Source organism: Galeopterus variegatus, unplaced genomic scaffold, assembly GCF_000696425.1.
Source record: "Galeopterus variegatus unplaced genomic scaffold, G_variegatus-3.0.2 Scaffold196, whole genome shotgun sequence".
Taxonomy (NCBI): domain Eukaryota; kingdom Metazoa; phylum Chordata; class Mammalia; order Dermoptera; family Cynocephalidae; genus Galeopterus; species Galeopterus variegatus.
Genome location: NW_007726307.1, coordinates 253469 through 269905, shown reverse-complemented (window position 1 = coordinate 269905; position 16437 = coordinate 253469). Strand labels below are relative to the sequence as shown.

Genomic DNA, 16437 nt, shown 5'->3' with positions numbered 1-16437 from the left:
GGAAAAAAAAAAAAAAAAAAAAAAAAAAAAAAAAAAAAAGAACAACTTAAGGACATCTTGTAAAATACCATGTGGAAACAATTTAAATACACCATTATTTTGCTATTCATTACTTAGTTCCAAATTTAACTAAATTATGTAGATACTTGATATGTGATTACTTTTCTTTTTAAATAATGTATCTACTTTCTTTGACTGAAAAAAAAAGTGGGGTGGTTTTACTCTGAAAATTTTAAAACTGTTTGCAAATAAAAAATTTCTCTAACAATTTGCAGTAGAGAGCGTTTCAATTCAAGGTCACGGAGGAGGATGCTATCTAACTGATGGCATGCCTGCAGAATTGTTTCCTATTTTCCTTCCTACCAGTTAGCTTTCCCTCTACCCTCTGTTTAAGGTGTCCATGGGAAGCTATAGGATTAGGTCTCAATAAACACCAGGAGGCCAGTAACATTTTGTTTGAACACACCTGTGTTTGAAGACTGCCCTGTCATTTATTCACTTTCTGATCTTGGCCAAATTACTTAAATTCTCTGAACCTTTTCCTCTTGGAAATAATAAAAGTACTTATCTCATAGGGGTTTTGTGAAAACTTAGAAAAATGTTATATACAATGCCTGGCACATAATAAGCTCTCAATAATAATAATAATAATAGAAATAATAATAAATGACACTTTAATAGTAATTACTTTACACCAGTCTCTGTGATTAGAACTTTATATTAATGATGAACTATTATCAGTATTACAGATTCCTATTTCAGGATTTAGCTTGGTAAACTGTGTTTCTGCTTCAGAAGCAGACACGAGAGGTAGAAACATCAGCTTATTCTACTCAACCTTAGTTGCATACTTTCCAAGCAAAGTCACAAAGCTCCAGTTCTCTGCTGGCAGAGAAACCAAGACATGGAAGAGTTTATATATCATCTCAACATAACAGCAGGATATAAGGCATGAACTATGCAGTTCGGCATTTAAGTAGGAATTAAGAGTTGGCAAGTATTTCTGCTCAACTGCTACTCATTTTAAGGAATCCTGAATCATGCTGAATCACAGCATTTTAGCTGTTTCTCTCTCCAGACACTTAATACTTTCTTGTGGCCCTTGTTACCCGGAAGTTCTGCATGGGCAAGGTCTGTGTCTTGATTAGTCACCTTGGTAACACCTGCAATGCAGAGTACACTACATGGGTCAGATTGAACACTGGAGGGAGGAGTGGGATGAAATACATCTCCAGGGGAAGGGAATGTAATAGGAGCCTGTTTCTTCAAATACTGTTGGCAGTTTATTTTTTGACTAAGCTGGCTTTTTTTTTTTCTTTCTTACATTTTCTTTCTTTTTTCAAACATCTCTTGTGGAAATAGGTGTACCTCAGGGCATATCCAGGCAATATGAGCCAATGTAGTTAGATTCCATCACAGGTCTTCTCTGGAGACAGTCATAATACCTCATGATCAGTCTGGCTCTATTAATAATAGTCATTACAGAAACCTGCAGGCCAGGTAGAGAAGAGCCCTCAGCCGTTACTTCTCCCAGAGCCACACAGTAAAGACCACAGTATGTTTCAATTCTTTCTACTTAAGTCTTTTAAAACCTGCAGAAGAACATTATGATCAGTACTTCTATTTCACACTTGCCCTCATTTTCTTTAGCTTTAAAAAAAAATTTTATTAGGAACATTCCATCCCTGGGTCTATGATGAATAGCAAACATTTTATGCAGCACTGTGTTGAAACAGTAAACAAAAAACAAGTCAAAAAAAATTTATGGTTCTTATGACAATTTTAACTTGCTTTCCTGGCGTGGTCTGGATGCACCTAGGCTGGACTTCGTGCATGGCCTCACATTATACTGACTCATTGTTAGAGTTGAGAAAGTCACTACTTAAGTGTCTTCAATTGCTACACTACACCTTACCTCAAGATACTATGAAGATTAATCAAATTAGGGAGGGGAAATCTATAAAGCTGTGTAAGCTTCTTGGTAATAAAACTATACATATACAAAATACCATTTTATTATTGGCACCTCCAGTGTTATAGCTCAATACACAAACTGCTGGGCATTTATTGTCTGATTGGAAGTGGGGCTTTTTCATACTGAATTAAAAAAACGTTTTTACTTTAGATTGTTTTGGCTAAAAATAAGTTAAAACATATCATTGGTCCTTAAAATCATACATTCACTCTTTGATAATTGCTACTCTTTATTGACACTATGTTGAGCATAATCTCCTAAATGCTTTACAATGATTAAGCAAGCACTAGTGATCTGAACCCAAATTTAATGCCTGACTCTCAACACTGTGCTCTCAACCGCTCTGCTATACTGCCTCCTCAAAACATGATTTCAAAAATCACAGCCTTGGGAACTGGGAGGATTCACTGAGATGATACTAAGGGCAAAAGTATAGCTCGCTACACAGCCAAGGGCAGAACTAATGCTACAAACAAGAACTGTTCATCGCAGTATTAACATATTAATAGATCTGTGCATTTTACTTCAAAGAGTAAAATACTCATTAAAGGAATCATTGCTGGAATACACCCACACAGCACGGAGTGGATACTAACCTCAAGGGGCATATTAAGTTTACTATGAGACTATAGTAATTTCAGGACCACTTGCAGCTCAGACTTGGGAATACTCATTAAAGGAATCATTGCTGGAATACACCCACACAGCACGGAGTGGATACTAACCTAAAGGGGCATATTAAGTTTACTATGAGACTATAGTAATTTCAGGACCACTTGCAGCTCAGACTTGGTAATCTTCCATCTTTTTCATGTTTCGAATAAAATCCATGCCAAAATGGGACACTGTTCCGGAATGCTTTATTTCATATTGAACAATTTAAACTGGATGATGACAGCGTTTTTGGTTTCATCCTGACAGAGTGTCTATGACTATGCATACAATCTCTTTTGGAGAAAATACAAAATCTAAGCTAAACTCCATTCCTGAATGTGAAGTCCAGGTCCAATGGCTCTCCTGGCCCTCTCTCTTACGTCCCAGGGGATGCCACTCAGAAACGTTCTAGACGGGTCACATGGCATGTTGTGACAGAGTTTCTGCCTTTCCCTTCACGATTTTCTCAGCCACCACCACAGGGAAGGCCCCTCGCCCTCACAGAAGCTTTTATTTTGGGGGATATATCAGTCCTGGCAGTAAGAGCAGCAAGGCCTTTCGGGCTCTGCCCAGGCTCACACAAAAACCAAAACAGATCTCAGAGCCCGTGGCCGCAGCCACTTCCGTGACGCGACAGTCCGGACTTCTCCAAACTCAAATCAGGAAATCGGGCCTAGCTCTGACAGCCCAGGGCGGGGGGGCTCGAGAGAGGGGAGGAATGTCCCCCGGCCCGACGCCACCCAGTCACTGCACCGAGACCCGTCTCCTGGTACCCCTTGGCTCCAGCTGCTGGGAGAGATCGCCAAGGCGGGGACTGCCAGATTTCGACCCGTTTGGGTGGGTCTGAACCCGGCGACAAAGGTACAGAGTTGGCACGGGCCTGACTCCCAGCGGGAAAGGCCGCGCGCGGGGTACGACGGGAAAGGCCGCGGCGCGCGGGGCCGACGCCCGCCCCGCCCCACGCCGCGCTCGGGGTGGACGGCCGTCTCCGCGGGAGGCTCCGATTGGACGGCCTAGCCCCGCGCGCTGATTGGCCGCGTGGGCGAGGCGGAGGAGAGCCGTGCGCAGCGGCGTGTGTGGGGCCGTGTGCAGACCCGCGTGTGGCGCAGGCAAGGACCCCGAAAATAAACAGCCGCTGCCCTGCGAGCCGCCTTGCCCGGGCCTGCGTCCGAGTCTCCGCCGCTGCGGGCCCGCTCAGACGCCGAAGGTGAGGCTGGGGGTGGGAGCCGACGCTCGGGGTCCGCTGTGCGGGCTGCGGGCAGAGGCGGACGGGAGGGTAGGGAGCGGTGAGGCGGCGATGGCGGCCGCACTTCGACCTGCGCCGCTGCTGCGTCAGGCGGGAAGCTGGGCCGCCGCCGCCGCCTCGGCGCGGGGTTGCGTCCCGCCGCGGACGGACAACCCTTCCGTCCTGCTTTCTGGCCCTGGAAGCTGGCCGCCGCGCTCGGGGCCTCTCCCGGCGCCGAGGCCGCACCCCAGGCCGCAGGCTCGCGGCGATGGAGGCCCGGGCCCTGGCGCGCGTGGGGCTGAGGTCCTGAGGCTTCGAGGGGCGCCGAATGCGGGGCTGAGGGTCGATTTGGCTGGAACTTCCTGGAAGGAAGCGGTGCGGTGGGGAAAGGCCTCGGGCTGCGGATGGAGGGGGATGGGTGGCGGCCCGCGCAAGCCATGTGCTGGGGTGGTGGGGTGGTGGGCTGGCGGGCCATGTGCTGGGGTGGTGGGGTGGTGGGCTGGCGGGCCATGTGCCGGCGGTTCTGGGGGTCTGAGAAAAGGGGCCTCGAAGAAACCCTTGTGTTTGGGGTGGCGGAACACTCCGCTGGAAGACTTGACAGCCTCTAGAATGTATACTCTCCGTACTTGGTAGCTTCCCAGATTCTTGAATTCCTGTCGTCATTTAAACACTCTTAAGGTGCTTGTTCTTACATTGCCACTCGAAAAGGGGCCGATAGGGCCCGCTTGCCTTGATTCAAGACGGCCTAAGTTGCAGGGGCCTTTAAAGAAACCCCGTTATCAGAAAATAACGTGAATTTGTCAAACCTCCAAGACCGTAGTAGTAATAGTCTTTGCATCACTTTTTGTATTAATTGAACTGAAAAAATTTACAAACGAGCCACGAAGTTTAATAAAGCTAGTCTCCGTCTAGATTTTCCATAACGTGAAAACCTGTTTTAGAACGGCATAATCGCCCACATTGGTTTGGGTGTTGATTTTATTGTGGGTAAAGCTTGTGCTGTTTGCCACATGTTAACCACATGGGCACTTCCGAAGAAAGTGACTACAGCTGTCTTGGGGGGGTCTTATAAAAAAAAAAACAACATTGCTCAGTAATCGTCTTACGACTTAAGCTAGAAGTAGTGTTCAGAAGGACCTACCGAAGGGGTAAGGTAAAGAAGCCAAGACTCTGGATTTGTTGTCTTTTTAAAATAAAAGATTAATTTACATCCCCATTTTTCCCCCAAATTACGTTTTTAACAATAGGTTTATTGTTTGACCCAATTTTGGAGAGAAAAATAGCCGGTTAATATTTGCATCAAGGAGTTAATCTTTGAATTTAAATTAGTATAGTAGTTACTCATTTGCTCAATCAGTATAACTTGAGTGTAAGGCTTTGAGGGTTTTAAGAAGTATGAGATGTCCCTATCTTCAAGGCTTTTTTCCTTCCTTTTAAAAAAATACTCTGGGGCCGGCCCATGGCTCACTCGGGAGAGTGCGGTGCTGATAACACCAAGGCCCCGGGTTCGGATCCCATATAGGGATGGCCGGTTCGCTCACTGGCTGAGCGTGGTGCTGACAACACCAAATCAAGGGTTAAGATCCCCTTACCAGTCATCTTTAAAAAAAAAAAAAAGTAAAAAAATACTCTGAATTACTTTTATCAAGGTTTATCAAACACCTATAGAGTGCCTCGGTCCTAGGTACATGTTTGTTTTTTTTTTTAAAAGTCTGTTGAGCCTGATTCTTGTCTACAAGGAGCTCTTTGTGTATTGGAGTATAAAAGAAATAATTTATTAGATTCCCAAGGACTGAATTAAAGACCTAAATTTTTTTTTTTTTTTTTCCAAATTGCAACTCTTGGGAACAGTTTTTTTTTTTTTTTTTTTAAGCTGATAGTATATATTTGTGTACTTAGCACATTAGAAAACTGCCTAAGTTTTTCTTGGGACTCAAAGGTCGTATTCCTTTTCATATCGGTAACAAGAGAGCTAATGTTTTTCAAACGGTTGTGCAGTCTGTAAAGTACTTTGAACCGAATTAGTGGAAGACCAAGGTGCATTTTTAACACTGGCATTTGAACATCTGGAACCGGCAGAGTGATTTCTTTTTTAAGGTATTATAAATGAGTTTTGTAATAGGATTCATGACTTTTTTTTTTTTTTTTTACTCTTTTAAAGGCTAGTGAAAATATGTGGCACATATATGGAAAGGTATTAAATTTGGTGCTTAAAAGCAGTGGAACCACCACCATTGGACTAATAGGAAAGATTGCTCTATTGGCTAAACAATTAACCACAGAGAGATTTTGCTTTTTTTTTTTCCCTGCAAGAGTGAGAGCTTTTTAAAAAATTGTTGGCTCCTTCACCCTCCTTAGCCTCCCAACAGTAAGTGAAGAGCCATAAGACTGATGCCAAGGCATCCTGGCCTGCTATGTGGAGAACGCTCTTTTGGTAATGTCTGACTTAATAGAACTTCTAATCTGACAGTGTCAGATGCTGCTGCAGTAAGAGAATGCCATTGAGAGATTCCAGAAAGCTGTGTAGCATTTTCATATTGTAAAAAACAGCTAGGATAATAAAAAGAACTTGTAGCTATCAAAATTCAAGTTGTAAGTAGAAGGATTTTGTTAATTATAAATATGAAAATGCTACAATGATCTAACCTGGTGTACTCTATAGTAATTTTGTGTACTTTATCACTTAACCCTAACAAGTAAATTTCTGTAGAGGATTTAGAGCTGTAGTGTTGAAATCCTTTCTAATAACTATGGCTTTGGTGAGTCACTTGGTCTCAGATCTTCAGTTTCCTTATCATTAAAATGGAGCAAGAGATCATATCTTGCAGGGTTGTAAAATTATAAACTGTTTATTAATGCCTGACTCATAGTAGATATTCAGTTGTTAATTAAGACCCTTCAGAGGTAATCAGAGCCTGCAGAAATGGTTGTAATTAACCAGCATCAGGCAGTAAATGCAGAAACCAGGATAAGACTTGCTCCAGTAAATGTGCTTTTCTTCATTATTCTGGCCAGAGTGCAGGTAATGCAGAACGTGTTTTGCTTCCTTCCATTGTATTGGTAGTTTATTTTTATTACAAGAGTCCAAAGTGTTTCAGTACCATGGTGGAACACTAAACCGACTTATTGGAGCATAATAATGAGTGAGTGCATTCAGAGGGCAAAATCTGTGCTGTGGTCTAACAGCAGTCAGGTCAACAACATGGATGAGTCGGGGATAACCGTGAACTTGGGGAAAATAAGGATATATACAAATGTTGAATGTATACAGCTGTGTTACGAAAACCATATAAAATGATAAAGTTAGACAGATACACACCATACTTTGCTGTTGTCATTTTTATTCCCAACTTTACTGTTTCTACTTATTTTTAGTGTGATTTTTAGAATAGAGTTATGATTGTTTCTTTTATTAGAACTCATTGTTAGTCTTGACCATATTCTGTTAGATTTAAGTAGTTCACTGGCTTTTTCTTAATATTAAAAGTGTAATGTATTTATTGATGTTAATGAAGACAGATTGTACACCATTTGTACTTTTATCGCATCTAGGATTTAATATCTTTAAAGCCTAGATAAGTGCACAATGTCTGTAAAATAGTCTAGCCTCTTAATTTAACATACATGGCTCCTCACAGTGAGTCTTCAATCTCTTCAAGTGTTATCTTGACTTTGTCATATTCCTCCTCTTGTCTGGCTTGCCCTGTGCTCCTACCACCTCTTTTTTAAGTGGTTTGTGTCATGAAAATTTAATATACAGAAATTGAAACTTAGAAACAGGGATCTAATTTCTGGTAGTTGAAAACGTGAAGTCACTTAAAAAATCACCTGTTTTTCTCCTCTTGTTCATTCCATTTAGGAAGCAGACTAGAATATAAGCAAGAGTATAATAAGAGTATAATAAGTATAAGCAGAGCTAGCCCTACTCTAAGCCTGCTATGTAGACATTGGGCTGAATTCTAATCTACCTGTAAGCAGTCTATCTTAATTGGGGGAATAGTGGAAAGGAAAGAATAGCTATGTATGCAGAAGGCATCAACCTTTACAAGTTTTTAGAGTGAGCACAGTATTAGGCACAAGGTACCTTGTAACAATTCTTACCACAGATCAGCTTTATCTCCCTTTTAAAATAAGGACAGGAGAGTGGACAAATGTCTTTAGGGTAACACAGCAGATGATTAAGCTGACTTACCTGTGGTCCCAAAATCTTAACTGTGTTAGAATATATTAGTGCATGTAGATATATCGGTGGTTTTTTTTTTTTTTTGTCCTTTTTGAGACCGGCCGCACCGCGCTCAGCCAGTGAGCGCTGTGAGCGCACCCGTCATCCCTATATAGGAGCCGAACCCGCGGCGGGGGCGCTGCTGCGCTCCCAGCGCCCCACCCCCGAGGGCGCCACGGGCTCCGCCCCTATCGGTGGGTTTTTTTTTTTTTGTCCTTTTTGAGCCCGGCCGCACCGCGCTCAGCCAGTGAGCGCTGTGAGCGCACCCGTCATCCCTATATAGGAGCCGAACCCGCGGCGGGGGCGCTGCTGCGCTCCCAGCGCCCCACCCCCGAGGGCGCCACGGGCTCCGCCCCTATCGGTGGGTTTTTTTTTTTTTGTCCTTTTTGAGCCCGGCCGCACCGCGCTCAGCCAGTGAGCGCTGTGAGCGCACCCGTCATCCCTATATAGGAGCCGAACCCGCGGCGGGGGCGCTGCTGCGCTCCCAGCGCCCCACCCCCGAGGGCGCCACGGGCTCCGCCCCTATCGGTGGGTTTTTTTTTTTTTGTCCTTTTTGAGCCCGGCCGCACCGCGCTCAGCCAGTGAGCGCTGTGAGCGCACCCGTCATCCCTATATAGGAGCCGAACCCGCGGCGGGGGCGCTGCTGCGCTCCCAGCGCCCCACCCCCGAGGGCGCCACGGGCTCCGCCCCTATCGGTGGGTTTTTTTTTTTTTGTTTTTTTTTATGACCAGTAACGGGATCGCAACCCTCGGTGTCGCGCCTGCACCGCGCTCAACCAGTGAGTGGACCGGTCTCTATATGGGATCCGAACCCGAACCCTCGGCAGGAGCGCCTCCGCGCTCCCAAGTGCCGCACTCTACCGAGTGCGCCACTGGGCTGGCCCCCATATCGGTGTTTTTTAACAAAAGGAAGAGAATATATGCTCTCCTGCTGCCTGACAACAGTGAAAATACAGTATTTTGATTTTTATCTTTAATTAGTGTGTATGTTTTGTAGTATTCTGTCAAATAGTACTGAAGTCTAGTTGATTGTGAGCTCTTGGAGTAATAGGAAGAGCCTGGGTGGCAAGTTATGGGTCCTGGCTGCTGGCTTTTTGAGTGGCTTCAGGTGAAAATTTCTCAGCCACATGTGGAGGTTATGTTAGATAATATGAAATAAATTCTCTCACTTTCATTGGTTTTGTCATTCAGCAGTTAATTATTTTGATCTGTTTTCTATTCTTTATTATAGATTAGAATCCCAAAAAGAACATTTATAAGTGGAAGTTACTTGTGTTATGGATTATTTTCTTCAATATATTGGGAATGTTTTTAGAGTGGTGAGTCTTAATTCCTGTCAGAAGCTGAAAGCTGTGGATCCCCGAAATTCATTTGTACAGAATCTTACCTATTTCAGAAAGATGGAAGTTTCAGAGAGTGATTGTAGTCAATCCTTAATGAGTACATGATTGAAAATACACGTTCACTTTAAAATAGTGGTACAGTAACTTGGGTTACTGCAAGTGGTACAGCAAGAATTTTGGTGCTTTATTGTTAGTACTTGATTAGAATGGATTTGGTTTGTATAAGATACATAATTAGTTTCATTCAACAAATGACTATAAGATTCCCACTCCCTCAAGCAGTTAAAATATAAATATATAACTGCTACTGAAAGGATAACTGTGTAATTGTTCAAAGATAAATTACTTGGTTTCTGCCCTCAAAGAACATGATAAAAGGCAGTATGTAGTGCTGTCAGACAGTGATAAAGTGCTCTGGGTCTTAATAGGAAGGCGAGTTTTCTAGGCTGGGAGATGTAGTCAGATTCTTTTATAGAATTGGCATTTGAGTTGGCCCTTGAAGGTTGGAAAAGGTGACAGGTGGAGAAGGGGCGAGGGAGCCAAGGACAAGTGCCTCAAAATTCCAGCCAGGAACAATTCAGTGAGAATCATGGAGCTACAATCTTAGCTCTGTCTTTCGTTTTCCTAAGGAATAGCATGAAATTCTCTAAAGACCTTTTAAGTGAATACATTTGTACATATGAGTATTAGCATGGGGACCTGCCTCCTAGGATAAGTAGCCTGCCTCTAAAACAGGGGGAATTGGTTGGTTTAATAATGTCTCTAAAGAGATAATGTATCACAAGGGACCAGTTATTCAGTGAAAATGTAGCTGATTTCACTGTTTGTGATTGGTTTGGCTAAGAGAAGGCAGATTGCATATGCATTACCTGAGCCCACTGGAAAGACCTCTTTAAAAAGCAGGTGTCATACTAGTGATGGGTCTTGGGAAGTTCATTTTTTTCCCCCTTTAAGACTTAGTAGGGTTTTGGGGTTTTTGGGGTTTTTTTTGGGGGGGGGTTGGCCTTCATTTACTGTAGTAAACAATTACATGAGACTAAAAATTTGGCAAAACAATTTCTAAAACTTCTGTTGTGAAAGTTCTGCCTTTGCCACTGAGAGGTGGGTATCTGTTTTTGCAGAATGGTAGTTTAATTGCAGTCCTATAAGACACTATTAATGAGATTATTTTATTTTCTTTACTAAGTGGAGAAATACTGCTTTCCCTAAATGTAATTTGTAGTTCATACTGAAATGATCACATTTTAACCAACTTTCTTTCTTTCTTTCTTTTTTTTTTTTTTTTTAAAGATGACCGGTAAGGGAATGTCAACCCTTGGCTTGGTGTTGTCAGCACCACACTCAGCCAGTGAGCAAACCGGCCATCCCTATATAGGATCCGAACCCGTGGCCTTGGTGTTATCAGCACCGCACTCTACCGAGTGAGCCACGGGCCAGCCCTAACCAACTTTCGATTGGGAATTAGGGTAGGAGGAAGTAGAGTTTCGTTTTAATTTTAAAATGTTAGTTTAGCTGATTGTTCCCTTTCCAGAAGTATTTCTTTTCCTGTCACTTTTTTCTTCTATATGCTTTGAATCTGGATCTCTTGAATAAAGATAAACAAGACATAATAGAGAAGGACAGTTGATGAAAAATCTTCACAGTGGTTATCTAGTTCTTGAGTAACTAATTTTTTTAAGTTAGTATTTCTATGCTGAAAGTGAAGATGAAATTTTGACTGCTGACTTTATTTCACTGATAAGCATCTGATTATTCATTGTAACATTTTTCCTTTGTAGTTTACAGCTGTGAAATAAACAGAGGTCTCTTAAGGCAGTCTGAAAGAACTATCACTTTAGCTTTAAAAATACATATTGAATATTGGATAATCAGATTTTGTTTAATACTAAATTATAAAATATTCAGGACTCATCACTGCCTGGATTACACTGTAAAAATGTGATTATTTATGTGCAAAGAACTCTTTGAGAGCAATAGTTAAATGTGCTCAAATTGATCTGACTGTAAACTGGAGAAGATGCAAAATGAAGAAAATGAGGATCGTTGGGGGAGGAGGTGCCATAAGCAGCTACTTTCTTTGACCATTTTATGTGCCATCTTATTTTTTTACCCTGATGTCCTCTGATGGAAACCAAGCAAGCTCATCACAATTTAGAATGCCAACACCAGTCAAGTTATTAGGATGGTTACAAAGCAAATGTAGTTTCAAATTCTGTGAAAAAATGTTTTTAATCTCCTTCCCTGGTTAGTTTCTTCTGATTAGAATTGTGCTTTGTACATACAAGCATCCCATACAGCCAAAACATTTTTTGTGATAATTTGTTCATAGGCAAGAGGCAAGAGTTGATAGATTCATTTGAAAATTTATCCTCAATCAGATTGCAGAGTTGGGATAAATTAGTATTGGGTTCTTTGAATGTTCGATAAATGAAACTAATTTTTAGTCACTAGATTAAGTAACAATGAAACAGTTACATAAAGGGGGGAACCTTGCCATTTTTCTAACTGCCTTTTGGATTTTGGGGGCAGTGGTTGGTTTAGCAGTTCTACTACTTGGTCAGTCTTAATTGAAGCAGTGTTTTTCTAGACTGTGGTGCCAGTGCTTAGCTTTGTGGGGCCGGCCCGGTGGCGCACTCGGTAGAGTGCAGCGCTTGGGAGTGCGGTGGCGCTCCCGCCGAGGGTTCGGATCCCATATAGAGACCGGTCCGCTCACTGGTTGAGCGCGGTGCGGGCGCGACACCGAGGGCTGCGATCCTGTTGCTGGTCACAAAAAAAGACAAAAAGGAAAATAAAATAAAATAAAATGCTTTGTGTACCGTTGCTTGACTGGCAAAAACAAAAAACAAAATACTGGAATTAAGGGTGTAAAAACATTTAGACATGGAAGTGTGGTAATGTGCAGTTACAGTGTTTTCATTCCATTCTATTCTATTCCATTTCATTCTATTCTAGTCCAGGAATAGCCTCTGCTTATTTTTAGATTATTATATAAGAAGTATAAAATCCCTTTGCTTTAGCGAGAATTTTATTTTTATTTTAAAATGATACCAAATAAAGGAGTCTATTATGAAATTCCAAGTAGCCTTGTTTAATTTTTCTTTCTTTTTTTTCTTTTTTTTTTTTTTGGCTGGCTGGCGGTTATGGGGATCTGAACCTGTGACCTTGGTGACCAGATAACCTTGTTTCAAGTGTAAAATTATATGACAGGAACATTGAGAGAGGGGGGAATAGAAAAACAGATGTTCCCAGTGCTGTCAGTGCTATTAGCACTTTGGTGTGCCTCCTTGTTGTTTTCCTGTTATTTTCAGGAAAGCTCACTACTTGACTCTCCAGAGATAAAATTTACGTCTTGAATGTTTTTTTTTTTTTTTTTTTTAAATGTGATTGCTGTAGAGATTCTCAATCATTAGGCAAGTGGTACAGTATGACTTGGCCCTTTGTTAGGTGCTAAGATTACAGAGACATTATTTTTCTTCACTGACTTCTCACCCTCAGAATCCACACTCTACAGCTCCATTGGTTTTGAGTTATTTTAAATGTTTTGTGACCAGTAAATCAGTTACTTTCATTTGCCCGAATGCTTATTGGCTCATAACCATGAAAATGTGTCCATTAAGTTGGACCTGGAATGAGGTCTTATTACCAATTATTTCTAATAATGGATGTTCATTGACACCCTGTAAATTCCATCATCCCATCAATAACTATTAACTATGTGCATATTAAGCCATATATATTTCATCTTAATGGTTTTAAATATGGGAAACGGGGGGGGGGCTGGTTGGATAGCTCAGTTGGTTAGAGCATAACCTTATAACACTAAGGTTGCAGGTTTGGATCCCTCTACTGGCCAGCTGCCAAAAAAACCCAAACTAAAACAAAAAAACTAGTAATTGTATGGAAATATATACAAGGTTTTACAATTTGTTTTTCACTTTTAATATATTTTATAATAGGCCTATAATGCCTAAGTACATAGTGTGTGATTATTTTTCTAACCAATACATTGGCTAGCTTTTTTCCCCAAAATAATTTACAGAAATTCTTTTAAAAGGGAATAAAAGCTAAAAGTAATTTTAGGTGTTTTAATGTTGTCATTTTTAATATTTGAAAGATCTAAACTGCAGCCATGAGCAGCAATGAGTGCTTCAAGTGTGGACGATCTGGCCACTGGGCCCGGGAATGCCCTACTGGTGGAGGCCGTGGTCGTGGAATGAGAAGCCGTGGCAGAGGTGGTTTTACCTCGGATAGAGGTATTTTTGTCGAATAAAAAATTTTGAAGTACTTCAGTATTCATTAGTATCAAGACTGGTCTAATTGGCCATATTCTTTTTGTTTTCTGCTCAAAATAGGTTTCCAGTTTGTTTCCTCATCTCTTCCAGACATCTGTTATCGCTGTGGTGAGTCTGGTCATCTTGCCAAGGATTGTGATCTCCAGGAAGATGGTAAGTATTTAACCCTTCCTTTTTGTACCCCTCTAGTACTTGGAGAGGTGAGCATGTACTACTCTACATAGCATGGGAAAGGATTTTCTACCTTCGAGGTTTTGTACTTATAGTTTAAAACATGACTCTTTGTAAAGGTTTTATAGTCTTGGTCTGCTTCTTTTTCTTATTGTTGAAGCCTGCTATAACTGCGGTAGAGGTGGCCACATTGCCAAGGACTGCAAGGAACCCAAAAGAGAGCGAGAGCAGTGCTGCTACAACTGTGGCAAACCAGGCCATCTGGCTCGTGACTGCGACCATGCGGATGAGCAGAAGTGCTATTCTTGTGGAGAATTTGGACACATTCAAAAAGACTGCACCAAAGTGAAGTGCTATAGGTAAGTTATTAGAATGTTGCTGGAGGAAAACTCATTGCAGAGATTCTTCTAGAGATGGATTAGCTATAAAAGGAAGGACCTTGGTGATCAATACATTCAGTGGAAATTAGCTGTGACCAGATGAGACTTATTTTCGGCATGCATAACCAGCAGCCCATCTGTATATCATTCTCTCTGTATTCTGCCATGATAGTCTGTGGCTTATGGCACGTGGACAGTTTACACAACCATGGAATTTCTTTTTCTTTTTTCTTGGTGGTTGGCTGGTAAGAAGATCCAAACCCTTGACCTTGGTGGTACCAACACCATGTTCTAACCAAGTGAGCTAAATTGGCTAGCCCTGGAATTTTTTAATATTTAAAAATTAGAGTGTTATAATAATGTGAAGCTTCCAGAGGTTTTATAGGAAGCTGTGTGATTCACTTACATAAATCTTATTTTGTTGAATATACAGAATCATGTTTGTGAAAGTGACATAATAAACCACTCATACTTAAAGTGTACAATTTAATAAGTTGTGGTGTGTGTGTACATACCCATGAAACCATAGGGATTAATTGGCATAAAGATAGAACACCTTGGCCAGTGTTTTGGTTTTGATGTTGGATCTCTTATGGCAAAAACTTTAATTTTATAGCTTAGGCTGTACAGTCGAGTGGCGCTGTTATCTAATTCCTCTTTCCTGCTCTTAGTTTATTAATATGAGGACTTATTGTCTTGAAAAGAAAAATGTATTACTTTGCTTATTAGTGGCTTTTTGTTGTGCAATGACTATTGCTTTGGTGCAGATAGTTTTACTTGTTCTGAGCACCATTGTGAAACCATTTTAATTTCTTTTTTAGGTGTGGTGAAACTGGTCACGTAGCCATCAACTGCAGCAAGACAAGTGAAGTCAACTGTTACCGCTGTGGCGAGTCAGGGCACCTTGCGCGGGAATGCACTATTGAGGCTACAGCCTAATTATTTTCCTTTGTCGCCCCTCCTTTTTCTGATTGATGGTTGTATTATTTTCTCTGAATCCTCTTCACTGGCCAAAGGTTGGCAGATAGAGGCTACTCCCAGGCCAGTGAGCTTTACTTGCCGTGTAAAAGGAGGAAAGGGGTGGAAAAAAACCGACTTTCTGCATTTAACTACAAAAAAAAGTTTATGTTTAGTTTGGTAGAGGTGTTATGTATAATGCTTTGTTAAAGAACCCCCTTTCCGCGCCACTGGTGAATAGGGATTGATGAATGGGAAGAGTTGAGTTAGACCAGTAAGCCCATCCTGGGTTTCTTGAATATGTTCCCATGTAGGAGGTAAAACCAATTCTGGAAGTGTCTATGAACTTCCATAAATAACTTTAATTTTAGCATATTGATGGCCTTGGATTGTCTGACCTCAGTAGCTATTAAATAACATCAAGTAACATCTATATCAGGCCCTACATAGAGCATACAGTTGAGTGGGAGTAAACAAAATAAAAAGACAAACATGCGTCTAAATGGCTATGCGAGAGAAATCGGGATAAAAGCCTAAACAGGAACAACTTCATCACAGCGTTGATGCTGGACATATAGATGGTGATGGCAAAGGTTTAGAACACATTTTTCAAAGACTAAATCTAAAACCCGGAGTAAACATCAGTGCTCAGAGTTAGCATAATTTGGAGCTATTCAGGAATTGCAGAGAAATGCATTTTCACAGAAATCAAGATGTTATTTTTGTATACTATATCACTTAGACAACTGTGTTTCATTTGCTGTAATCAGTTTTTAAAAGTCCGATGGAAAAAGCAACTGAAGTCCTAGAAAATAGAAATGTAATTTTAAACTATTCCAATAAAGCTGGAGGAGGAAGGGGAGTTTGACTAAAGTTCTTTTTGTTTGTTTCAAATTTTCATTAATGTATATAGTGCAAAATGCCATATTAAAGAGGGGAATGTGGAGGACTGAAAGCTGACAGTTTGGACTTTTCTTTTTATACTAACTCAGTCATGTCTTCAGTAATGAAAAATTGCTATTAAAAGGATGCATAGGGTTTCTTTTTTCTTGGTTGTGAATATTCATGGGGTACAAAGGAAATTGTCACCACTCATGCCTAAGATGTGATGGCCAGATCCATACAGGCAGCATGCCCATTATCACAAATTGTGATTATACCCCTATGTCAGGATGCGTGGGGTTTAGATACCTTAGTGTCAGTTGCTTTGCAGAGCTGT

General features: G+C 41.3%; 1 protein-coding gene across 2 annotated transcripts; it reads left to right on the top strand.

The window, feature by feature from the left end:
* Positions 1 to 3631: 3631 nt before the first annotated feature.
* CNBP (CCHC-type zinc finger, nucleic acid binding protein) lies at positions 3632 to 16173 on the top strand. Of its 2 annotated transcripts, none has more exons than XM_008565230.1 (5): positions 3632 to 3836; positions 13533 to 13650; positions 13771 to 13863; positions 14042 to 14240; positions 15083 to 16173. In XM_008565230.1, exons 2-5 carry the CDS (start codon positions 13548 to 13550, stop codon positions 15198 to 15200), a joined length of 513 nt encoding a protein of 170 aa, XP_008563452.1. In that variant the 5' UTR covers positions 3632 to 3836; positions 13533 to 13547; the 3' UTR covers positions 15201 to 16173. The 2 variants fall into 2 exon arrangements, with proteins under 2 accessions (XP_008563452.1, XP_008563448.1); XM_008565226.1 differs by having other exon boundaries at positions 3668 to 3836; positions 13533 to 13671.
* Positions 16174 to 16437: the final 264 nt, after the last annotated feature.

Bases quoted from the DNA above. Each gene is read 5' to 3' on its own strand.
- CNBP (XM_008565226.1), top strand. From the start codon at position 13,548: ATGAGCAGCAATGAGTGCTTCAAGTGTGGACGATCTGGCCACTGGGCC. The intron at 13,672-13,770 runs GTATTTTTGTCG...TGCTCAAAATAG, and splicing joins TGGTTTTACCTCGGATAGAG to GTTTCCAGTTTGTTTCCTCA. The intron at 13,864-14,041 runs GTAAGTATTTAA...TTATTGTTGAAG, and splicing joins TTGTGATCTCCAGGAAGATG to CCTGCTATAACTGCGGTAGA.